The 27,036-nt window shown below is 38.7% G+C and overlaps 2 protein-coding genes across 2 annotated transcripts; one reads left to right on the top strand and one right to left on the bottom strand.

The window, feature by feature from the left end:
- Positions 1–3,707: 3,707 nt before the first annotated feature.
- LOC140230416 (mitochondrial import inner membrane translocase subunit TIM44-like) lies at positions 3,708–27,036 on the bottom strand. Its single transcript, XM_072310567.1, has 15 exons — positions 27,003–27,036; positions 22,851–22,991; positions 22,091–22,186; positions 21,541–21,618; positions 21,038–21,118; positions 20,241–20,381; positions 19,702–19,771; positions 19,094–19,157; positions 18,300–18,385; positions 17,582–17,674; positions 16,783–16,907; positions 15,900–15,950; positions 15,322–15,411; positions 13,587–13,697; positions 3,708–5,708 (listed from the first exon to the last, which is right to left on the bottom strand). Exons 1-15 carry the CDS (start codon positions 27,033–27,035, stop codon positions 5,589–5,591), a joined length of 1,380 nt encoding a protein of 459 aa, XP_072166668.1. The 5' UTR covers position 27,036; the 3' UTR covers positions 3,708–5,588.
- Positions 8,742–12,311, top strand: LOC140230517 (uncharacterized). Its single transcript, XM_072310662.1, has 4 exons — positions 8,742–8,755; positions 10,472–10,592; positions 10,673–11,175; positions 11,861–12,311. The coding sequence occupies exons 1-4, from the start codon at positions 8,742–8,744 to the stop codon at positions 12,309–12,311; spliced, it is 1,089 nt and encodes a 362-aa protein (XP_072166763.1).

Raw genomic sequence — 27,036 nt, 5'->3', positions numbered from 1 at the left:
CCTGAAGAATATTTGCCTTAACATACACAACTGTATCTTAGCAACAAGACAAGGGAATGTGCACTTTTCATTTAAAAAAGAAGTGAAATCCTTTGGTTTCTCAGCAGTATATCAATCTTATGTTGTGACATCACAAGTTGTAGGGTTCCAGGGTATAGAGAGCTGTGCATGGAATTATTAAAAATACAAAAATTCACAATTTTCTTTTAAATCTGATTTATTCAAACTTTCAGTATGTCAGAAATCTTTCTCAATTTCCTGAATCCATGTTCTTTGAGGAAATTTCCCCCTCAGCCATCTTGGGGCCAGTGTTTCAAAAGTCCATTACACTTGATGGTGTTGCCACTGGGCATGGTGTGATTTAGTAGGATAGAAACCTGACCAGCTATTAAGTGTACAATCAATCTCGATCGTACTCTCAATCACAGTTTTTTTTTTTTTTTTTACTTTCTGGCTTTCAATGAGGCAACTGTTGATGCCAACCTTTGCAATTGCAAATCTTGCATGAAGGGATACCCTTAAAGGGCAATTCTAGACCAGCTAAAAGTTAATCTGGGGAAAAAAGTAAAATTTTCTGAGTGCAACAGTGAAAATTCAGTCAAAATTGGATAAGGATTAGGGGAGTTGTTATAAAATTGAAAATTGTTAAGTTTTGCCAAATTTTACAAACACTTCTTAAGCACTTGATGTGAATTATGCAATGAGTGAGCCGATAATGTCATCACGTCACAATTTTCCATTGCTCATGTACAAATACAAGTAGTGAAACCGTAATTCTTTTACTTTAAAAGTGTATAACATTTACCGAATGTAATTCCTGACTGAATAATTTCAAAATAATTACCAGTGAGAGATATATCAGGATTTGAAACAAGAGCATAATTATGTTTGAAACAAAAACACATACACACACAACCCCCCCCCCCCCAAAAAAGAAAAAATGTCAAAATTTTGTGTACAAACTAGATGGCGAGTTGTGAGGTGATGACATCATCAATCATTTGCATATTCATATTGACTGTTCAAGAACTGTTTTGAGAAAATTGCAAAACTTCTCAATTTCATACTTTTCTTAATTTTAATCAAATTTTCATCAAACTTTCTCTGTTATGCTTGTAAAATTTTACTCTTTCTCTTCAGACTGACTTAAAACTTGTCTGGAATTAACCTTTAATGACCAATCTTTATGATCACGCTTGCAATTCTGCAGGCTTATGAAAAGCGTTAAAAAAAAAGATGTATAACGATGCCTTATACTCTGTGTGTAAAAGCAAAGGCAGTCATGTATAAATGTGTGGAACCACACAGGCAAATTTTGTCCTTTTTTTTTAATTCCTTGTATTCCAGTCGTGTTCCTTCCATGTTCCTGTCCTATGAGGATCAGATAAGATCACCTATATTACATGAATGTTTTTCCAGTGTTATGAATTGTGACATTGCCATTGTGTGTGTGTGTGTGTGTGTGTGTGTGTGCATGTGTGTGTTGCTAAAGAATGGGGTTATAACCATGTCTAGCTTACAGAAACAAAAGTACTGTATTATCGTATCTGGCCTTACATGCCTATGCGCTGTCATGAAATATTCACAGCCATTCAGAAGAATTGTCAAAGTGGTGAACTTGAGATGGCAAAATATTGCATTTAGTGAATTTACAAGCTCTATCTCTCGATGGGTTGAATACAGACTGGCAAAACTGCATGCAAAATTGTGCACTTTCTCTTCAGTAAATTCTGTCGGACCAGAGAAAACATTTTGTTTTATCAAACTTTCTTTGTATCAGGGTTTACAAAAATACAAAGAAATTAAACTATAGGGCAGAAAAAGATGCTCCCTTTTAATATAAGATTAGTTTTGTTCTATCATAAGTCTTTACAAGAGTTCACCACAAAATGCCTTTAAAAATGTTTTTACAGAAACAGAAGCTGTGATAATTCTGCTATTTACAAATGAAACTTGATTGCATACCAGTACTTTTATTTGGAGCCATCCCAAGTAGCACCAAGATTTTAGCCAAAAAAAAAAACAAAAAAACCCCCCCAAAAACCAAACAAACAAACAAAAAAACACAAACAAAAAACAAAAATAATGTGCATTCACAACATGGACAATTTGATAAGAATACCACCCTGGTAGATAGACACACACACACACACACACTCTTCATTTTGAAGTGAAATAAAAAACAAAAAACAAAAACCTCACATATATGTTGGGGGCATTTCATGAAATGTTTTGGTGGGATATTTTTCTGGCAAACTGTTACAAGCTACTGAAATCCTTGCATCCGATTGGCTGAGAGCAAATTCTTCCAACAACTTTGTCACACTAAATGCTTCATGAAATGCCCCACAGGAGATTATCTCTTATACTCACAAATGAAGCACGCAGGAAAGATGTGCAGTACAAATGTACTATTTTCACACCTGGATTTGCCCAAGTTTGTGCACATGTTAATAAATATGTATGGATGCTGACACACATGGGGGAGGTTATGCCTCTGTAAATGCTTTCTGATCCACAAATGCATGCTAAAGGGAAATCACACCAGCTGGGAGAGCTCACATTATCCATGGATATCCTTTGCTGTTGAAATGATTAAGTGAAATTGCCATCATGCCATATAAAACTGTACTTGAAAAGGCTAATATTTGAAGGGGTACAACTGAAAAGGATGACAGTCCCACTGTAGGAGCACAAATGAATATAAATTTTAATTTCAGTGGGTGCACATTTTGTCATGAAATGTTGAAGACTGGTCTATGGGTCTACAGCTGGGTTGATGAAAATTATATCTTCACAGTAGGCAGGCCCACATTCAAAGGCTTTGGTAAGCTGTGTGTGCATGTGTGTGTGTGACCTAGTTTGAAGGCTGTTTAATTAATTAAAATACCATTTCTGATCAAATCCATGTACAGTCAACATCACTTTAAGTCGACCTCGCATACAATTGCCTAAAAGGGTGTGTACAGTTCTGGTCGAGGTGAAGATTTAGCTTTTAACGTTTTGTGAGATATTCAGAAACCACTCTATGAGATGTCAAAGAGCATGCAGTTCTAAGGGGTATCAAAAGTTTATTCAATGAAAATCGGTTTTGAAATGGCCAAGATATCCAAAAACAAGGTGAAACAAAGAGATAATAATAAAGTTGGGGCATGTCGCCTTTTATTATTAGCACTTTTTTGGATATCTCAGCCATTTGAAAACCAATTTTCATCAAATAAGCGTTGAATCCTTCTTAAAATTACATGCTCTGTCATATTTCATAAGAGTCTTTTCATTATCTCACTTAGGAATATTCAAAACATGAATCCCTACCTCAACCAGTACTGTACAGTCCCTTTAAAGTCCAAGATCTTTTCAAGTCCTCTTCTCTTTATATTCCATTGGTTTTAATCCCACACAAGTCGAATTTTCTGTGTAAGTCAAAGTTATTTCTTCAGTCCAAATAGATTTGACTTATGCAAGGTTGACTGTACATTGTATAATAAATTCTTTTTCTGCAGGTGAGCTCTGCTCCATGTGTGCCTACCTGTGCTTTCTACTCTTTACCCTTCTCAAGAACCCCTATCCAAAAACTCTTATAACCAAACACAAACCTCTGTAACAGCACCTCAAGACCTGACAGAGTGCCATCATTTAGAAGCAAACACAATTCATTCATATGTACATTATTTACAAGAAGTATTTAATGCAGAGTATGTTCATTCATTCTGCAGCAATTGTCATACAAACTTTAATTGATGAATTCTCAAATTGTTCATAACATTTGACGAGGTTCTCAGAAAACATACACTGCAACAGAAACATATTATTGCAAGAGTAGAGTATGTCTTCTGAAGTTTGAATAAACAATGAATTCTTAGTTCATCGTTCTGATTGGATTTTTTTTTTTTTTTTTTTTGCATGAGGTCATTGTACATTCTAGTCCGCTCATTACTGCACACCAGCAATAAAGTATGCATAAAAACACAAGGTAGCCTGTAGTATGCACTGATATATGAATTCAGTGCTGTCAGATGTATATGATAACCTGCAGATCATTTAAGGTTCAAGGTTACTTAATACTGGGGGGGGGGGGGGGGGGATGAGAAAAACTGGCAAAAGGGGGTGGGGTACAGCTAACATGACCGGTTTCGATCCATCAAATGACTAAAGTAGGCAGAACACCAGCAAAGCCAGATCAGCAGTGGCATTTCTCATTCTCATGGTAGGCGAATTTGTCTTACAGATTATCAAAAAAAAAAATGTAACAATGGGTTAATTTCACATAGTGTGGGAATTTCTTGTTTGAATAGAGGCCTTTTCTTTATGTGAGCAGAATTGAATGAAATCTATTTTTCTTATCCAATCTGAAGCTATCACTGTTGTTAATGTTGGAAAAGGGGGGGGGGGCTTTACAACTAATAAAGCTGTCTGATGCTGTCACAGCTGTGAAAGCCTCGGATATTCATATGAAGGAATAAACAGAATACAGTCAAAACCAGGGGCCAAAACCAGGGGCCAGGGCATGGGTTACCCTACTCGGTTGTCCTAAAGTCATAAAGTGGCAAATTCCAGACCATTGTTCTCCAATTCCATAACACAGACCTTGACATGCTAAAATACCTGACCTACAAGATTGTTTTATTTCCAGTAATGACCTGATACACTTTCCATTAAAAAAACAAAACAAACAAACAAAAAACAAACAAACTAACTAACTAACAAAAAACAGCGCTTCCGGCACCTTTCGGGTGGAGGCATAAGAATGACCAGAATAGAATTGAAGCAGAATGCTGGTACCTGTTATGAGTTTGAGGTAATTGCTTTACTTTTCTTGCCTTTATTACTTCTCTGCTCCTACTCAGAGATGCCAATGATGCTCCAAAGAATGCTTACAGGGTGTAGCTGGAATGGAGCTCCAAAATCTCTCTGCAATATATCTTTCAACAGGAACATAACTTTTTACTCATATTATTATTCAGGTTTATGAGTCCTCAAATGTTCGTATCTTATAAACCCCCCTCCCACCAAAAAGAGTAAAAACAGAATTAAAAAACACTTTATCTTCAAAAACAATGTCCAAAACTTAATCTGAAATTCAAAATGATGACTCAGATTCTTAAATCTACCACGAGCAAACTGGCCTTAGCAATCAGTTCAGACTTGGTTAAATGATGCAACATGGCATGGTCATTAGGGAAATGAAGTACACTTAAGATCAGAGCATGAAGCAAATAAACTGTATGGCAAGTTAAAATTAATATATATGGAAACAAGTTGCTCTTACAAAAGTTTCTGATTGAAAAGGTGTATTTTTTTCATTGTTGTTTAACATCCCATATTTGCTTGATGAATGATGAAGAATATCCTGAGTTTTATTTCTTTTTTACCTTCGCTCTTTCTGGGCGAAAAATCTATATATCGCAGTAATTGCTGGAAATATTTCTTAAAAAAACAAAGCAGGTTAGACAAACTCTGAAATAACATGACTATGACAGCACAAGTTAATGTATTAAGTATCAGAGTGTCTTGTTTCTATCTGCTGGGTTGTGTATATGGAATAAACTATCACACAACTATGGGGTGGTACGTAGATGGGGTAGAGCCTAGACCCACTGCTCTGCTGAGTGGGCTGACAAATCCAGGAGACGCCAGGCCGCTGATGGATCCAGAATCTCTTGGTCCCGGCATAAGACCCAGACGTATGTTACTCTCATCACTTTCTCCTGCAAGAAAGATCAAGAAATACAAAGTTACTCTTCTATTATCAAAACAGGGCTGTAGAATCTCTGCAGATTTAAAAACAAAAACAAAAACAAAAACAAAACAAAACAAAACAAAACAAAACAAAATAACAAAAACAAAAACATTTATAATGATGCAGAGTACACAAATTTTAGGCAGAAATCATACTTTGGGGTAAAACTGCCAAAAACTGCAGATACCAACCATGCAACATCTAATTTCCTGTTTAAAAAAAAAAAAGAAAAAAAGAAAAGAGAAACATATTTTCCTACTTTTTATGCAGAAAAAAAAAATCCTGCTTTCAATCATATATAACATACTAGTTGTCAGCTTTCTCACAAGTGATATATCCTGCTGCCTACTACAAAGTATGTAATTACTTCCAGATTTAGGTCCTACAATACAAAACTTAGTACTTTACAAACTAGATAGAATTCAATTGTTTTTCCATGACACTGCATTACTAAAGAGGGGTCATGGTTGTATGATTGATAACATGAGTATTAAACTCAATGGCTACCCTCACAGTGCACAAGTTGAACATCACATAGTACATGACCCCACTGTTCTATCAGAATTCAGCATTATAAAATTTTAGGTGATTGCTCTTATTTAACTGACTTACAAGGTTTCTGGTATATTGCCAAAGTCTAAAGAGTATCAAATGGTACATACTGTAAAAGTGGAAATTTTCGCGGTGTTGAAATTTTCGCGCATTTCGCGCAACCAGAAACTAGCGCGAAAATAAAAACACGCGAATATTTTTGCTTGCCATACGTTCCTGTGCGTGATGTCTTGATTCCGCGGAATTAAAAACACGCGAAACTCTTCTGACCCGGCCTAGCGCGAAAAATTAGTCGTGCGAAAATATCCACTTTTACAGTACATGTTCCATAATTGCCCAAACAAACACTTACAAAAGCTAACCTGCAGCGTGTTAAAGGTGAATACCGATATTTCATTTTGTGCACTAAATTTCAAACACCAGAGTCCTGTGAATGACTCAAATGAAACATTCAGAGAATTGATGTCACACATTCATTTACCTTGCTCAAGTAATACACCTCAAGGGCCTTTTACATTCCATTACAGAAAAGCCTCATGCAACCACAAATAAAACTGTATCAGAGCTTGTATGCTTATTTTCTCTTCACTGAATATGTGATGAATAGAAGACAGAGACAATCCTCAAATTGTAAGATTTTTCCTAATATCTGTAGAGTAGTTGTTTAACAGGAAATTTTATTTCATAAACGTTCGATCTAATGTGAGATCCCGTTCGCGCAGGCGCAGTCAGTTCGTTCCAACATGGCGCATTGTTGAAACGTTTCTCGCATGAGCGCGACAAAACAGTTCAGTTTTATCATATTGAGTAATCGGTATTCGTCTTTCGTTCTTTGTCGGAGCTGTTTCCAAAATTCGTTTTTGGGATGGAACAAGGTTTACCGACCAAAAGCCCTGCGGGGCCAGTAGATGGCGGAAAAAAGGTCCCTTTTGAGAGGACGCCTGCGCAAGTGGAGAAATCGGTGCAGTCGCGTACTGTCGTAACATTAACGCATACTCCCAGTGGCAGCCCTGCGGGGAAATCGCAGACGGGGAAAACCGGTCAGCCCAGCACGTACGGTAAGGATAGTGTGCAGTTACAGTCGGTGCAACGTGTGGTAAAGGCCAGTGCAGCTACTCCGATCATTAAAAAGACGAAAGCCAAACGCTCTGCGGAGAAATCTGGCAGTAGTGCCACCTCAAAAGGTTGCTCAGCTACAGGTAGTAGTACTAGTACTGCTGGAGGTGCTCCAGCACAGGTCTCAATGGAGAGCAGACTCGAGAAGCTAGAGACTATGATAGAGACATTGTGCAACACCCAGTCTCAGATATCTAGATCTATGTTGCCTCGCTCGAACCAAATTGACGACCCCGAGTTAGACTTTATGGACTGGGACTTTGAACTGGACCCTCGTAATAAGCAGAACCGTTTTTTGTGTGATGATGATGATGATGCGTCATCTGTTCAGGCTGCACATCCTGGTTACACAGCTAGGAACATGTCTAGTTTGGGTGAGCAGACTGGGCAGGCTTCTGACCGAGCAGTCGCTCAAGAACAGTTGACAAAAGATGTGCCAGCTCAGCATGTGGCGAGGCAAATAGAGGAAGACATTGGTTTTGCCTCCCGTTTTGCGACGCAGACGGACATTGGGGACCCACTCCCAGATAAGCTCAATAGCAGCTTCAATTTTCTCATGACCCATGCATTGGAAGAAAATCACATTGTTGAGACGTGTGACAAGTACCCCCAGCCAGAGAACTCCCAACTGGTTGTGCCTAAGGTAAACCCGATAATCTGGGACAATTTGTCTGGTAAGGTTAGAGCACTCGACCTACGCTTACAGAAGTGTCTAAAGCCCCTCGTGAAAGGGATGACAGCCATGCTTCGCACAGCGAATACCTCCCGCGGTGAGGCAGAAGAGCCAACAGACACCCAACAGGATGCCATAGCCCTTATTGCTAATGCCAGCTATGAACTGAATACACTCAGGAAGTCTCCCATCAAGCCAGACATTAATTCAAGGTACACACATCTTTGCAAACCTTTGGTTAAGACCACGCAGTGGCTCTTTGGGGATGACCTCCATAAAACTGTCAAAGAGATGGATGAGCAGCAAAAAACAGTTGGAGCCATCAGAGGTCGTACCTTCTTCCGCCAACAACGGTACAACCCATACCAGCAGGGTCCACGCGCTGGGTCTCAAGCAGTTCCTTTCCAGCATCAGAGGTATGCTACTGCAGGGTGGTTGAGGACGAGATCCATGCAGCCTAGAGCCAGGGGTTTTTTAGGCAACAGAGCCCTGTCTGCACAAGCACACAGCCAGGCAGCTGCTGCAGGCAGGCCATCAGGGAATCCAAATCAGAGGACTCCACGATACAGACAACGCCCACACACACACACAGCCCTGGCGCCGGACAGACGTCCGGCCCTGAACCAGCAGTAGTCTGCACTACACCAGATCCAACCACCAATGACTCAGCTAAGGTCAGTGAACATTCACATTTTCCTTACATTACTACCAATGTAACATGTATCGGTGGTCGATTTGACAAGCCATAAACATGCCTGGGAAAGAATCACCTCAGATCCATATATTCTTCATGTAGTGAATGGATTAGAACTGGAATTTGAGGAAGGGGTTCCCCCTGCACAGATTAGGATACCATTACCTTACAAATTGAATAGCTCTGAGCTTAATTCAGTTGATGATGAGCTTTCTCGCCTGCAAGAGAAAGGCGTTATTGAACATGCAATGCCAAAAGAAGGGCAATTTATCTCGAACATATTTGTACGGGAGAAGAAAGATGGTGCCCACCGAATTATCTTGGATCTCTCGAAACTGAATGAGCACATTGCCTATCACCATTTCAAAATGGATACTTTTGATACAGCAGTGCAACTGATTACCCCAGGCTGCTATATGGCTTCCATCGACCTTCGTGACGTATACTAAACAGTCCCAATAGCTGAAAGTCATAGGAAGTATCTCAGATTCACGTGGAAAGGCTCGCTGTGGCAGTTTAAGAGGATGCCAAATGGACTAGCATCAGCACCACGTATTTTCACCAAACTACTCAAACCTGTGTTTGCTGCCATGAGAGCTAAGGGACATACGATAGTTGCCTACATTGATGATACGCTGATTATAGCAAAATCAAAGGAACTAGCCGAAAAGGCAGTGATCGAAACTGCTCAATTGTTGAGTGAGATCGGCTTTGTCATTCACCCAAAGAAATCTGTGTTAATGCCACTACAAAACATTCAGTTCCTTGGTTTTGTACTTGACTCCAATGCTATGAAAATCTCATTGGCAGAAGGGAAGGCTATTCAGATCAAGAGTCTCTGCTATGCACTTTTAAGAGCACATGCCCCAACGATACGCACAGTTGCTTCTGTAATAGGTAAACTGGTAGCAGCCTTCCCTGCAGTTCACTATGGTCAGATGCATTATAGGCAGCTTGAGAGAGAGAAATCTATGGCACTACGCCAGAGTAAAGGTCATTATGATCGTAAAATGTCCCTGTCTATGGCAGCAAAAGCAGAGTTAATGTGGTGGGTACAGAACATAGATTCCTGCTGCGGCAGCATTAGTCAAGCACCGCCATCAGTGATGATAACTAGTGATGCTTCAGGACTAGGCTGGGGTGCATCAGATGGGAACACCCATATTGGGGGCAGATGGAATGAGACAGAGAGAGTCAGAGCAGAGCTCAATGATATTAACTTCCTAGAGTTATTAGCAGCATTTTATGCTTTGCAGGCATTTTGTTCTCACCTTGCTCATTTGCATGTGCATATGCGGTTAGACAACACAACAGCAGTGGCATATATAAACCACAAGGGAGGCATCAAATCAAGAGATTGTGATGAGCTGGCTAAGAGAATCTGGGAATGGTGCAAAAAGTGCGAGATTTGGATTACAGCTACACATTTGCCTGGGGTGCAAAATCAAATAGCTGATGAAAAATCAAGGAAGTTTAATGACCAATTGGAATGGATGCTCAATCGGGATGTGTTTCGTCAACTGTGTGGTTACTATGGTAACCCAGAGGTGGATTTGTTCGCCACCAGACTGAATGCTCAAGTTGACAAATATGTGTCATGGTTACCTGACCCAGGGGGGTGTGCTGCGGATGCATTCTCAATAGATTGGCAGGGGGATTATTTCTATGCATTCCCACCTTTTTGCTTGATTGGCAGATGTCTGCAGAAGATTGAAGCAGAGAAAGCAGAGGGGTTTATGATTGTGCCCAATTGGCCAACTCAGGCTTGGTTTGGGAGGTTGTTAAATTTGCTGATAGATGAGCCAATAATCCTGCCTGTGAGCAAGACCCTAGTCACACAGCCTGTATCAGGAGTATCACATCCATTGTACAAACGCTTGCATCTTATGTCTTGCAGATTATCCGGCAACACCTTCAAGGTACAGGCCTTTCAGATGAAACTACCAAGATCATCTTGTCCGCCTGGCGTCAGTCAACCCACAAGCAGTATTCAGTCTACACAAGGAAGTGGTTGGATTTTTGCAATCGGAGACAGACTAATCCGATGCAATTGCCTGTAAAGGAAGTATTGGACTTCCTAACGCTACTTTTCAAGAATTCAGGTTACAGTGCATTAAATACTGCGAGGTCAGCACTCGCGTCTGTTGCTCTTACTGATGGATACACAGTCAGCTCCCATCCTTTAATTTCACGTTTTATGAAGGGAGTTTTTCACCTTAAGCCTCCCAGGGCCAGATATCAGACTACGTGGGATGTCAAGTTTGTCCTGGATTATCTTCCCAACCTTCCAGAGTTAAATAGTATGTCACTTAAGGATCTTTCATTGAAGACATGTATGTTGATCGCCCTCGTCAGTGCTCAGAGAGTGCAAACGCTACAATTACTGAACATTGATGATATGTGACCCGCTACAACAAAATGATCCTAAAGTCGGGAGAGGTCGATTATTTGAAAATTGCATGACACAATTCCGTAATCTTTCTGCTTTAAATTGATATATAACACGCCTTATAAAAATAATCGGCTGCGGAGATATCAATGTTTAAAAGAGAGCATGTCAAGACGTCTGGGAAATCACTGTTTCGAGAAAAGCGCCCTAAAAGTTCTCCTTGCGATGCAATCACAATCAAGAGACACGCAAGTCAGTATTCACCTCCGGACAATAGAAGTTATGCCCTAGCAACCTCCGAAATGCTCAGGTATAGCGCAACCCGCCCGCACGCACCAGTCGACTGGGCAGTGTGCGAGCTTCACGCCTCGGTTAGCGGCAAGCAGCAAACTGACCAATGAGATCACTCTGGTTGTTGTTAGGGGCGGAGCCTATGTGTGGCACTCAATCCAAATGTTCGAACCAGTTTCTGCTTCGTTGAAACGCCAAAAAAACATGGCCCAGAAAAACGCTTTTTTTTGGTCTTTCCTTTCATCATTTTGCTTCAAAATTTCGACAGATGATAGAAGACATGTCAGACTCTAATAATATGTCAAATTCAGAAAATCGTAAGTTTTGACCAATTTTGATGCTCTAACTTCAAACTCGATTTTCACGGCTTCGACCGTGCGCGACTTTAGGACCATTTTGTTGTAGCGGGTCACATATGCTTATGTCGCCCACTCTATGTACGTTCATAGTTCAAGATTTAGTAAAGCAGAGCAGACCAGGGAGGACTGGTTTAAAGGTTGCTCTCGCTGCTTATCCCCAGGATAAGCGTATTTGTGTTCTTGCCTGCCTTAATGAATATTTACGCCGCACCAGCTCCCTTCGAGGTCAAGAAAAGTACCTTTTCATTAGCTATAGGAAGCCATATAAACGAGTCACTACAGATACTATCTCAAGATGGCTCAAGGACGTTATGACACGCGCTGGCATTGATGTAGATGTGTACAAGGCCCATTCCACGCGGGCAGCAACAACTTCGAAGGCCGCATGCAACTCAGTTCCAATGTCAGAGGTTCTGACACATGTCGGCTGGAGCAGGGAAGGAACCTTCCAAGCCTTTTATATACCTCAAACCTGTCGCCACGCCAAGTACTGCTAGTGGATTTGCTCACGCAGTATTGCAGTAGTTCCTGCACCATTCGGGTAAGACATGTACAAGTGCATATTGATTTTTGTGGTCCACCATGCAGAGTTTTATTGCTGTTGGAAACTGTACACTGGTGTGTTGTTGCTACCATACACCTTGTGTAAGATGTCACATGCAGGCCAGAGTGTCTTTGAATTCTCACATTAGATCGAACGTTTATGAAATAAAATAATAGGATTAAACGAGAACTTACCTGTTTGAAGTTTGATCCTTATTTTATGAATAAGAGGAGTGAGAGCTAATGTGCCCTCCTCTCCCACCCATAGACTAGGACATATGGGTGAATTGTGGTAATTGTGGTGAAGACTAAATGTTCGAAGTACAACAATTGGCATTGGCCTCGTAGGGAAATAAGCTTACAAATTGTACATCTACTGGATGTAGAAGTACACTCTGTCCTGCATGTAGCGATTAAGACTGACTGCGCCTGCGCGAACGGGATCTCACATTAGCTCTCACTCCTCTTATTCCTAAAATAAGGATCAAACTTCAAACAGGTAAGTTCTCGTTTAATCCTATTATTTTCCAAACATACTTGTGAATGCGGTGGATGCTAAAGATGAGCAGAACATTCACTGAGAGTTTGAGGACAATCATACAATCTGTCCAAGTTCAAGAATATGAATCTTAACAGTTTTGGGTAATTTTATGCACTACCCTTTCTAGACATAAACCATAATTATGAAAAAGTATGTTAGGTCAAAGTGGTAGAGTGATATGAAGAACTCACGTAAGGAACTTCACAAATTGTCATGTCTTCCAAAAAGCAGACATTCCCTTGACCTCTTATTGAGACTACTATAAGGGGAATATTATTCTCCAGGAGCTGGGTGAAGGGGTTTTTTAATGACTAGGAAAAATGTATCTTTCTGTAAATTCTTTTTATATGTTAATTGCATTGTTCAACTAATTTTATGTTATTTATCGTAATGTTCCTATCTAAAGAGGATGGCATATAAAATTAACCAAAACTTTATAAATTCATGGCTGTTGAGAGGACGGTCTCATTTTCGACAAATTTTCACTGAGCACTTTCTGCAAGCTTTCTGCACTTTTATGGTATAAGTCGGGGACAACTTGCTCTGTATAACAAAGTTCCTTTCCAAGAAATATAACTGTGTGTTATATGCACATGTGTGTGTTTGTGTGTTTGCATGCATGACCCGAGGGGGGAGGGAGGGGGAAGAGGGGAGGGGAGAGGGAAAGAGAAGGGGTGTTCATTCTCACCAGATCACCCTCGACGACGACTCCCTTGGAGTTCCTGACGGCCATGATCTGCTGAGCGATGAAAGAAATAACGAGGACCGGCCCCTGTTCCATCATTTTACCCATCGACAGCTGGAAAAACGACAGACAGAAACTTGGGTGTCATCATCAATCTCATTTAGTCCTACTGCACTCTTTACACTGACAACACACATCCACAAAATCATCGACTAAGTTACATTCTGCTCCTCTTTTTTTATACAAATCTTAATCAAGACATACAGTGGACTCCCGTTCTAACGAAGTCCTCGGGACCAGCAGTTTTCTCTTGTTCTATCGAAATTTTGTTATGACCGAACAAATAAACAATAAAAAACATAGAGCGGATAATGTTGCGGCCTGAATTTTTACTTCCTTGTAACCAGAATTTTACTACAACAGTGTTCGTTAAAACGGGAGTGCACTGTATTCCTGTTCATGTGGACTAGAAAAATCAGAGCAAAAACTGAACAACCTTGATGTTGGTATTGTTTGCAACAAATTATCCCATGATTATGGGGGTGAAGTGAAGCTATGATCAAAGAGCTGTGGTGTAGTTGAATAGGCACAATTGGGCTCTCAATGAGAGAATCCCAGAGTCAAGTCCTACAACACTCTTGTTCTTGAAGTTAACATGACATGATACTATAAAGTGCTTCTCTCTATCCAAGTCTATAATTGGGTGTCAAGTCAGAAGCTTCGCGTCATGGCTTGGTATTGAACATGCATACTAGGAATGGATATCCAGCCATTGGGTGGTGTGAGTACACTGTTGGTATAGGCTTTGATTCCAGGGACACAGGCATGTTTGGCCAAGTGTGCTCTATGTACTATGGTGACAAGAATCTTGGCAGAAAATAACAACAATCATTGTTGTAGTTGTAGTCACAGTAATGAGAGCTTGGTGAAGAATTATGCTTGTGATCTGACTTAGATCCTTAACTCAACCTTATCAACCTGCAGTCTCACACACTTAACCCACCTAAAGTATCAAGCTGGTACATGATATTTGATATTTTATTATCTCTGTCGACCCCCTTCAGGGGTATGAGAGTACAACATATGTTCAAAAGGACAATACAAGGGCTATATACATAGTTACAATACACAGAACATAATACTGTAATAAAAAACTGGCAAGTACAAATAGAATACTGTAGGCTATAAACTACTGAACGTACAAAATGATGGCTACAGATCTAAGATATCACATGGTTTGGTTTGTCTACCACTACAAGTAACTACGCTTTTAAAATACACGTTATATACAGGATCAGGACTAAGCCTGTTTGCCTTTGGAATCAAATCAAAATGCTGGGTTATAATTTTTATGAAATGCACAAGATTCTTAAAGTGCTTAAAACTGAATCTGTTAAATATACTTTCCATATCAGTGTACTGGGGTTGCCTTTGGGCAATTGACTACCTAAATGTTTCTGCCTTTCTTCCATAAAAAAAGGGAAAACAAAAATGTAGTGAAATTCATCCCCTCTAACTTTCAAATCACAACATGGGCATTCAATATCACTGTCCTCTAGATTTGTTTTAAACCTCCCATTATTGATTGGTAAACGGTGTGATCTACACCTGAAACGACATAGCAAAATTGCATCCCGTCTGCTAAGTGTTAACAAATAATTTTCTGTCTTGAAAATTCAATAATTAATACAAAGACTACAAAGACTTCCAACCACCACTCTGAGCTCATACTACTCACATCTACACTGTCCACATCCAGGACCTTGGAATCAAACTGATAACCCATAGACTTGGCCTGCTTGATGGGGGTGGCCAGTTGGTTGAAGGGCTGCAGCAAGAAAAGAAGAGAGGAGCATGGGATATAAATGCACACATATAAAAACAGGCACAAACTGGCATACTTTCTGCTTAAACTTAAAGGATAAGACAAGATTAAAAATACAGTAAATGGGCAGAGAAACTGCTAAGAGGTCAAAATGAAGCTTTGATATTAAGGAATCTACAATCATACATTATCATTAACTTTCAAAACTGTTTGGGTGACAACCCAAACACACCTGACATAGCTCTATTTGTTAAAAGTGAGGGTACAAGATCATTTCTTTTCTGTTTTTGTGTCTGTGCGTGTTACTGGAGCTATGGAGTCAAATTGAACAAAAGGAGCACATTTGATAAACATACAGAGATACAACACTTCAAAAAGAATACATATAAGTAAAACTTTACACATTCATAGTGTAATCACTCCCCGCCTACCCCCCTCCCCCCCCCCAAAAAAAAAAAAAAAAAAACCATAATGTTCATAGGATGACTTACTGCCTCATAGCACCAATCCTTTAAGATTTCCAGGTCTCCCCTAATCATTGCCTGCAAAAGCAAAGGGAAAAGAAAAGGAAAAATGACAGAACCATGACATAACGCTCACTTCAAGCATATTTAGAATGCTGATGATGCAACCCATATGACCTCAATAAATTGTACCATTCAGAAGCCCAATAAGTATTAGTAAAAATATTATATTTTTTTTTTTTTAAAGCAAGTTGATTTACAGAGAGTCCTATCATAAGCTTATTGAAGATATGAGCTTTGTCACATCAGAAACTGCACAATTCCATGTTTAACACTTTACAGCTGGAAGAAAGTAAAGCCACCTAGTATGCAAATATTGTGAACAAACTATTTTCATGGAATTAACAGATGACATAAATCCATTTGCCGTTTCATGCTGGCTGTACGCAGACAAAAATAGGTGACCTGCTGTAAAGGCAGTCAATTAACCATTATCTATTTCAAATAACTTTGTCATTGTTTTAGTGTTGCTGAATCAAACCCATTCAATAAGGCCACAATAGACCACAACCTGATTGTTTGCCACAAATTCATTCTTTTGTTCTGTTTATTTTTACAATAATCACAGATATAAACAATCCAGTCACGTACTATGATTGTATTAATCAATGCATCAAAACTTCAGTGGACGCAACAGAAAATGCCACTCGTGAAACTCCATTTTCATCTTTCATAGTTCTCACGAAGTGAATATAAAGATAATACTCCATGGAGTTCTACTAGTAACTTCACTCTATCTCAAACACCTCCATAACTAAAATGATAAGCAACAAATGAAAATGATACTAGTAATAGACATGATAAAGCTACATAACTAGGGTAAATATCGGTATATACATTGTTGTGTTACCTCAAGGATATTAGGTATAATCTCCAGCTCACACATCTTCAGGAAGTTCTCCTTTGTGAAGGTTGGGTCAATCTTGATGATTTCTGTCAAGACCTCAGACATTTCCGTTGGTGAGAACACACCTCCTACCAGAGAAATGTGACATTGGAATGTAATAACATTTCAATTCCTTGCGGCCAAGTCATGAAGAAAATAGTGAGACACAAGAAACATTTTTGGATGGTACATACTGCAGAGTGAAATGAATTTTGTAGTGTATACTAGGTCTCAACATGTGCTGGGTAAAATCATATAAAACAAATAACTGATAGAGAATAATTTCGTAAGAATCAAGGGTTTCCACCCTCTGCACAATCTAGCATAAGATTTTGATAATCTCTTTTTAATAGTATGAATTTTACAACTGAAACCAAACATATCACTTTCCAATGCTATTCTTGGAAACACAAACATCTCAGTTTTCAATTTCATAGGTGTGAAGCTAAGATGATTCCATCCACATCCTCATTAGTTTTTCCACTCTACAATCCACTCATTTGCATGTGTAACCAAATTCAAATACAGACAAGTTTTCTACTTTTATCTAATTGCTCATGTGCAATATCTTGGGTCTCCACTAATTTTCACTATTTCTACAGAAGAAATTACACACATCTTTGCATCCATTTGTAAACTAATCTACTAGGCGACATCATATCTGCAAGGAAGTAATAATTGATTGTATTGTGTTCCATCATTCCATCATCACTTTTGGTGTATGGTTATATCACCTTCATCCATCAGAAGAGAAATATCTTACCTAGAAGCTGGCTGACTCTGTCTGTGACCGCTCTTGAGGCCCTGACTACGATGTTGTCACTCTCGTCATACTTCATCTTCAAATCAAATAACTCTGTGTGGTGTGGGTGGGTTGGGGAAGTGCAAATTTGTGGAAAAACAAAGCAGACATATTGGGAGCCAATTAAAACCAATGAGGCATTTGATCATTAGTACAGTAAAAGAAGTTAGGAGTGGAGGCACTTGGGCCCCTTGGCATAAATGACCCCAAAAGATAGCAATTGGTATGACAATTGGTATATTCACATAGCAATAGCACATCAGCTTTCAGGATTCCTGCTTATTGCAACAGGCATTGCTAAATTAGCCAGGATCATTGATATATAATTCATGGAAGCCAAAAGTAAATAAATTCAACATGAGGGCATAAATAAATCTTGGAAGCTAGAAGTAAATAAATCTATCATTAGGGCATAAATCAGCTAAAATCTATGTGAATTTAGAGTGTTGTTGAAGGAGAAGCCTCATCAAACTCTTTGACAATAAATGCCATGTGAAGACAATATGGATTTGTTTGTCTGGCTTTTCCTTCCTTACCCAAGACAGAGGGAGTGAACTTGAAAATTTTCCTAAAGAAATAACAGCTATATAAATGTTATTCACGAAGACGATCCAACAAAACATAGTCACAAATGCTTTTTTACATAGTCATCACAGGTTGCTTCACCATATGTACTCACTATTGAAGACCTGGTTGTTTTCACTGAAATTTTTCCACTGTTGGAAGAATCTGGAGTCTTTGTGTAACACCATTCCCGTTGCATCCCTGCATAGAATTAGAGAGAAAAAGGATAAAGAGGTTTAATGATATTTGTGTTTTATAGCACATGACCCTTGAAACTCAATTTTGCCAAAAAGGTAATCAGTAGACAACACACAAGCAAACCATAAGACTGATAGCTTTCAGTTGTATCCGAATGACTAGATAATAGTGATAAGGTACTGTACGAGCTGAAATTTTTGCGGTGATTTATTTTCGCGAATTTTGTGAATCGCCTTTGAACCGCGAAAATAACAACGCGCAAATAGTTACGTTCAGTTAGACCGTTGCAACCGCGAAATTAACAACACGCGCAAATGTCCTCCAAGTAGCAATTCGCGAAAATATCTGTACGCGAAAATTTCAGCTCGTACAGTACCTTGGTAAAGGACACAAATGCTATTGCTAACAAAACTCGAATCAAAACTGAGAATCCACGGTCTTATCCACTGACAACACAGTATGATGGAAAGATTCCTTGGGGTGCCTTACGTACCGGTATGCATATGCGTATTGAATTTTGGAACGCACAAAGAATAAACCTGCACATGCAAAACACAGGCAATATAAAAAATAAAATATGATAGAAAATTAGTAATTGTTGGCAAGAGATATATTTGACAACAATTAAGACAACTAAAACACTCGTTTGTATTACATATACAAGAAAAATAGGTCAACCAACCAAAGTAAAAAAAAAAAGATCACACTCACTCATTGGCCTCGAACGTTCTTTCAGTTGCTTCGCTCATGCCTTCTGTTCGTTTTCGTAACTTTTCTGCAGGGATGGAAACAAGTTGTTGGTTCTGTCAGTGCAAGTGCCAAGTCACAAGGCAAAAATATAATCCTGAAATAAACTCAAAATCACTGTTTGACAATAAAGCTATGCATGCCATGGAACCAGCTGTGTACAATTAGTGGCACGACGTGTCTGCCATTTAACATGTGATGTACTGAGACCAGAAACATAATCACTCAGCCATTTGATCATTAATATGGTATCAGTAATCTCTCTTGAATTTTCTTCAAAGCAAATGGTATGAATTTAAAAGCATGTACTGATGAAATCACAAAACACTCTAAAATATATCACTTATTTGAACATGATTTTAGATAATTTAAGGCCCTATTTATTTATTATTTCTTTTTTGTTTTACTCTTTTGTCTGTATTCTTTATCGTTTGAATTTTTGCATCTATTTCTTTGGTGCATTTTTTTTTATTTTTTTTTGCATGTTTACTCTTGGCAGTGAGGTGGTCCAGTGGCAGTGGTTAATACCTCTGCAGAAAGAGACGCTTTTAGCGTCATCGCCATCCACATACCTGGTGCTCGATACGGCCGTGCTCTTGATGTCGTGCTCTCGTCAATCTCTTCTTTTACTGCTTTCACGCCCTGATTGAACAAAATTTAGCCATTGTAAATCTAATAGGAAAGACAGACTCTTTTGAGTGAAATTTGAAAGGAAGGTATGGCACATGCCAAAATACCCATATAATCACAATTAACAATGAATTGAAACAAAGTGTAAGATTTAACCATTAAAAAAGGGTCACTGCGCACTGTAGAATGCAAGATTTAAGTCACAACTTGCCTACTGGACAGTCAACCTTGCCTAAGTCGAATTTATTTGGACTAAAGAAATAGATTCGACTTAGAGAAAATATGACTTACAAGGAATTAAAATCAATAGAATGTAAATAGAAGAGGACTCGAAAAGACCTTCGACTTAGGTGATTATTCTACTCATGCAAGATCAACTTGAGTAAGGTTGACTGTATTTTGCACTGATGACTTGTCCTATCATTCTGTGTTTTGTTTTCTTTTGCCTTTTGCTTGTGTGACTGCACTCTTGACTACTCACCTCTGTGATGGTCTTGAAGGCAGCGGTTCTGCTGATCTCCTCTCCAGACTTGCTCACTCGCTCAGCGGCTCCTTTGGCTGACTTGGAGATATCATCCAGCCCTTTCTTCACCCACTCTTGTTTTTGTGCCTCTTCCATGCCCTGCTCAGGAACCAAACACACAGAAAAAAATAGATAAGTAAAGAGATAAATCAATAAACAAATAAGTAAACAAATAAAAAAAATTACAAGTACAGTAAAACATCATCATGAAGCGTGACAGCTTGTACTGTTGAAATCAAGGAAAGAAATCTCTTCGACTTGTTCATCTCTGAAACAATATAATTTTCTGAATATCAGATTTACTGACAGCAACCCCTCCTTGTGACTGAACTTTAAAAGTTCAAGACTCACCAACTGTTTGGGTGTTTGTTTTGTTGGTTTTCTTTTCCACACAATATCTGTATATTCTGTTGAAAAGCATCAACTACTACAGCAAAATTCTAAGATTTGAGAAAGGCAAAATAAAACATATATCAGTCACAGACACTACTAAAATTTCTTAGTCTTCTGAAACCTCCCCCCCCCCCCCCCCTCCTCAAGCAATACAGACATACCAGTAGGGGCCTACTGTGTAACACAAAAAAATATTTACAGCTACTATGGAAACAGCATGGTAACATCCACTCAGTTGTATTTTGCCTTGTCAATGCCCAAATTGCAAGAAACATATTGCAAGTACTTCTTTTTTTTTTTTTATGAAACAAAGCCCATACTTAACCCCCCCCCCCCCCTTTTTCTCTTTCATATTTCATCACCTTGGACACTTTTTCCTTGAAGTCTTCTAATGAATGTCTGAAAGCTGCAGAGCCACGGGCAGTCTCCTTTTCAAGAGTTTCCTACAACAAGAGGAACAATCAAGAAACACATACATCAACACAGAGGAGCAAAAAGATATATCAGATTTATCACACTTATTCAAGTTGTGTGACTGCTAGCAGTATATTCCTTTAAGGAATTCTAATTATGAATTGAAACCTATGCTGAACATTCAAACTGGTGTGCACAGACATCATGGTGAACATAGGCATGCAATTATGAATGTTGCTATTGTAACATTTTGAGTCTTGACAAAACTTACTAACAATCACTGAAAAGAGGTGTAGTGCCTTAACACCAAATGATTGCCATATATCTACCCACATTCGAGACAAAACACAAACACACATCTACACAAATTAAGATAATAATATAGAACATGAGGGAAAGGAAAACATGAGAAAAATCACTACAACAAAGGCAGAGACTAAAGCGTACTTACATATTTCTTTCTTGCTTCTTGCAAAGCTTCAGACTGCTCTAATTTTTCTGCCTCCTCCCTGAATTTCTTGATATTTTCCTGCATCACAAAACATAAGAAAAAGTCTTCTGTGACCATCACAGCATTGAAATGGAAGACATCAACATAGACATTCACAAGCTGATCTTAGGAGCTTAATCAACCAAGCTACACACAAAAAGAGATTTTCTACAATCAAACCAATGACAAGTCTTCTGTTAAGGAGAAAAAAAAAATCTCAAAGACTGCTCTCACTCTCCAGGACCAATGATTTTAAAATGAAGAAAATATGCTGCCTTTCATTCTTGTTTGCATAAAGTGCCAATTGATAATTTTGTCAAGGAGTCATTATTTCCCATGTCTATGTTTCTTCTCTACCTGAACATACTTGAAACTTTCGCAGGATACATTCAAACTGGTGATACATCAATTCTGAAAAGAATTACACTTCTATATGCTGGGGACTGAAAACTTGCACAAAAGATTGAATGGACAATTGAATCCAACATCAAATGCAAGTACAGTATCTAACCTTCATTTCTTTGTTTTTTGCCATCTCTTGCTTGATGTTGTCGATGAACCCTGAGAGGAACCCCTTTCTCTGAGGCTGCTGAGAATAACATCTTGTCTGCAAAGGAAACAACAACAGCCAAGGGTAATGAATAAAAACAGTGGGTGCATATAGGGAACAAAAATGAAATTGTGTTTTAATTTGACACTCTGGCAACATTTCATGACACATAAGAAGTGCAAAAGCGACAACGCAAAGTGTTGATCACACTGATATAAACTGCTTCGCAAGACTGTAGAGTCATCTAATGAGGTCTGTAGTAGTTGCTACTGACAAGAACTACCTGGTAATGAAAAAGAACACACAAAGAAACAACAAAAACAAAGTGGAAAAAGTACTCCAATAGGGATGTCAGTCTTGTTAACAGCACTGCAGTATTCTGAGGACTACAAAGGCACATTTTTGGTGGAAAAACAATATTCTACATTTCCTGCTACAGACATGTGTACCATACTTATACAATTTGGGGAAAGCAGTATTTTCCATGAAAGTTGCAGTATTTTTTTGGCAAAAAAGTAAAAAAATTCTGCAAAAAGGAGTAAAAGTTGACATCTCTGCTCCAACATATATGCATACAGTGTAACTGGTGCTTTTTACAAATGTCTAAGAAAAAACAAAATTTTCCAGCATGATATGGACAAAGACATGAACATAAACTGTGTACTGCCCAAAAGAAGACAGAACTATTGAAGATGTCATCATGATAACACTGCATACACACCTGTGATAACCTCACATCTAGTTGCTGATTTGTAGGGACGGTGGACGAAGGACCTCTGATGTCAGGATTTATACTTATCACAGACGCTAGTGGAGTAAGATGGTTGGGTGGCAGTCTCTGGCATCTTGCTGCTGTGCAAACCTGAAGTTGAAGGATAACACAGAAGCTTGACATACGAAGAAAAAGTCCATCAATTGATGAGCTGAATTATTGGATTAAGGTACCTAGTTTTTTGTTTTGTTTTGTTTTTTCCTTTGGAAAACATCGTTTGGTGACCTTAATCACAGACACTGGCAAAATATACATTAAATCTATTTTATATTTCTCATCTTTAGGGGCACACACCCATCATCGACAATCAAAAGCAAGACTGAAGGAGGCAAGATAAACAGAAGGAGAAAAAATAGAAGATCTCTAAGATGCAAGGAAATGAGAAGCAAAATGTCACATTTTCACTTGTAATTGTAACATCATTCAACCTACAAGATATATGGATAACCATACCATGTGTGTTCTCATAATATCATGTATGTATGTAGGCCAATGTGTTCTGTGTAGGGATGGTGCCTCATCAGATCATGATGGGGCATTGGTATATACTGTTACTGGTACAGCAGTAGTATCTATTCTTAGATTGTACCAGTATATATCAATCTAGTGATAGCCTACTATACTTTTAACACTGTTACTAGTGTTAGTGTAAATGTCTAACACAGTGTAATAGTGTAAATGCGTAATTTACTCTCAGTTAGTCTCACAGTCACACACACACATATTCTGCCTGCACGTAACTATACACAGCCCAGTCGCTGCTGTAGTAGCGACACTAAAGCAGCGACTGGGCTGTGTATAACCGCAGCAGCGACCCCATACGGACAAATACGTACCGTAAAGGGGTCGCACAGCAAGCCTATACCTGTCACTGAAGCACCCGATATGGCTTAGCATTTCGGTGACCAGAGACCAAAATACAGGGTTTTACACTGAAATTAGTAGCCTTACTCTTAGATAAGATACTTACAATCACAGCAGGCGAAGTCGATTTACAATATGATCTGTTGTGAGAGCCCAGTGAAAGAGTTTATCCGAGGGTTTTTATAGTCCTACCGCATTTCGTATTGTGGTACGACTTACACAGCGCATGCGCGAATATGGATAAAACGTAGCACATACTATAATACGCAATGTATGCGTGTGGAAAAAAACCGGACGGCTCGCTGAGAACTGAAATGAATATTCATGAGACGTAACAAAAAAGAATGCATGCTGGGCGCTGATTTACTATCGGGCCTACCGGCACTTATTAATTTCGTTTTTAAAGCACATTTCGAATGTGTGGTTCATTATTTATTTGCAATAAAGGAAGTGCACACATAATGAACATCTGGAGATATGACGGATTAAGAAAATAACAGGTGATTTTCATGATAGAGGGTATGTTTGTTTCTTTGTTTGTTTCTTTGTTTGTTTGTTTTATCCCAGTCTGCAGGGGCAATGTCCCAGATGTCTCATCTATAAATCAAGTTTCCTTTCACACTGTAAAATGTTGTACATTCACAATGGGCTCCACTCACAAGCTCTGCTTCTTGGGGACTCATATTCATTTTTGCTTCATGTTTATTATCTGCTGTGATTTGATTTGAATACACTTCTGTTACATACATGTCTTGTTTATTTTCAATGTTTTAGGATTGTTTGATTATTTCTTAAAGAGACCTTTCTTTTTTCAAAGACTTCCACCGTATGGGAATCCTTTCCTGTCTTTTTCTTTCGGGCATTTCACTTGCTGTTTGATTGTGTGTGTGTGTCTGCACGCATGTGTGTTTAATGATTATTTGTGTGTAACAAGTTGGATGTACTGTAATATAGAGATCAATAAAGTTGACTCTGAGTAGTCCTTCATTTTCTTCATTCATTCATTCATTCATAGCAACGGGACAAGAAGTGTCTTCCGAAATTTTTATATCAGAATGTCATAACTTCCTTTTTTTTTAAATCTGATTTTATCATTTTTGCAGTGTTATCCTGGATTTTTTTTCATTCTCATGAAATATAGATGAAGTTTTAGACTGGCTTTCATCTTAAAGGTATGATGGATTGGTTAATGAAAAACTAGAAATTAACCCTTTCAGATCCATCCATATGGTCATGGGGATTGTATTCCACTGCTCCCTATTTCATTTTCAAAACATTTAGTGTCTTTTTTTTTTGCACTATTATCGACACTATATCTAATAACACTATACACTCAATTATAGCTTCATATTGATATTGTTATTTATACATACGAGTGTGTGATTACACCTTTTATGTATTAGTGATGGTAATGCACAAGTATATTCATACACTTATTCTCTTCCTTCTCATTGGCATTAGGAATAAAATAAGCACTAAATTATTATGTCATGTCCCTAGTACTCATTCTCATGAATAGTTAAACTTGTCAAATTGTTAAACTGTAAGATGATAAATGTCTAATCAGTAGGCCTATTGCTAGGAAAGATAAATTGTAGACCCCATTCACACATTTTTATTCTTTTGATGCTGTCTTGCTTGATCCGGCAATGGCTTTTTTAAGCCTTTCTATTCGTGTTCAATCAATAATCATTTTTCCTTATCTCATAACCATGCTTGCTTTAATTGATCAATATTCTAATATTATTAATATGTCATCAGAACCTGCCGTGCTTGATAAATTATATAAGATTATGATAATGATATAATGATTATTATTATCATGATTTGAAATATCTAATCATTACTAGTACCCTGTATGGCTTCAGTTGGCTACTTTCACTGTACTTATTGATGCCATTGTATACTCACTTTATCCAAGATTTGGTGATGGAAACCAAAACAAACGCTCTTGCCAAACCCAGTTGGCAATATCATTAAGGTGTCCTTCTGTTTCACTGTGCTTTCCATTATTTCTACCTGCTCCTCTTTAAACTTAATTCCAGCCTCCTCCTCTAATTCCTTGAGAGCATCTTTGAACTCCATGATGATGATACTGATAGCTATGAATGGTCCGAGAACTACGAGCAACATTGTACATATATGGCAGATGACGTAAACATGAATATTCATTTGCGCATGCCCAGATCAATTTACTTATGTGATATTTTCAAAATGGCGAGCGGCAGTGTCGATAGTGTCGAGTGGGGTTCCAGCAAAGATGATGGCGATTTCTCTTGTTTTCGGAGGTAATGGTGAGTAATACATAGTCGGCTATAATATTCAACATTATGGTATTACAACATGTGGCTTTTTGTTGCGAATCCATGTGTCGTTTTGAACAATGAGTTTGTGACAGAATTGTACGCGTCGCAGTACTTCCTAAAAATCGCATGCGATGCTTCGGGGCGCTGTTACTGTGTTACAGCGCCCCGCGACGGGGTTAGGCTGTGTATAACGTTAATTAGCCTGCATGCAGAAATCTATAGCAAAAAATGATGAAAGAAATGGCAATATTTGCCCTAGACTAGTAGATGTAGTTATTGCTACTCATTTTATCCCATTTTAGGTGAGCAATACAACTGAAAAAGTAAAATGAATACAAATAAGTAGCCATATTTGTCAGTACAGTAATTTAATCTGCACAAATAATTTTGTTTAATTTCAAGTGGGGGAACAAAAATATGAACTCTTTCATTGAATGGTAAGGCTGGGACATTGCAATGACTCGGCATTCTCTAATGAATGCAAACCATAGCAACAAATTATCGTTATCATCTGACAGAACACAGCCCCCCGACATCAGAAACGATAGCACACCGCTGAAGGCAGGGAAGCTAACCCGGCAATCCCTTTGCAGATTGGCCGCACCACGTACGTACACGTGCTACCACACTTCATAGCGCGACGGCAGTTTTAGTAGTAATACTAGTATGGGCACCGATATGTGACACTCGGACATGCAGGCAGCTCGCTGCGGGCTGGGCAGCCAGGCCATGCCATGCCATGCGGGCTGATGAGCTAGCAGGCACGAACGTTTACTGTGACACAACAGCAACTATTTTGTGAAAGATTCCGCCATAGATATAAAGAGGAAGCTCTTGCACATAAGGATCACTCTAACGTTCCTCTATAATCACTACAAAGACTTAAATAATGAATAAATAGTCAGGAATTTGCTGTGACAAATGTACGAACCTGTCGGCTTAACCTTCCCACGGAGGCAGACATG

Source organism: Diadema setosum, chromosome 7, assembly GCF_964275005.1.
Source record: "Diadema setosum chromosome 7, eeDiaSeto1, whole genome shotgun sequence".
NCBI classification, from domain to species: Eukaryota; Metazoa; Echinodermata; class Echinoidea; order Diadematoida; family Diadematidae; genus Diadema; species Diadema setosum.
Note: the sequence above shows the minus strand (reverse complement) of the source record. Positions and strands in the feature narration are given on the sequence as shown.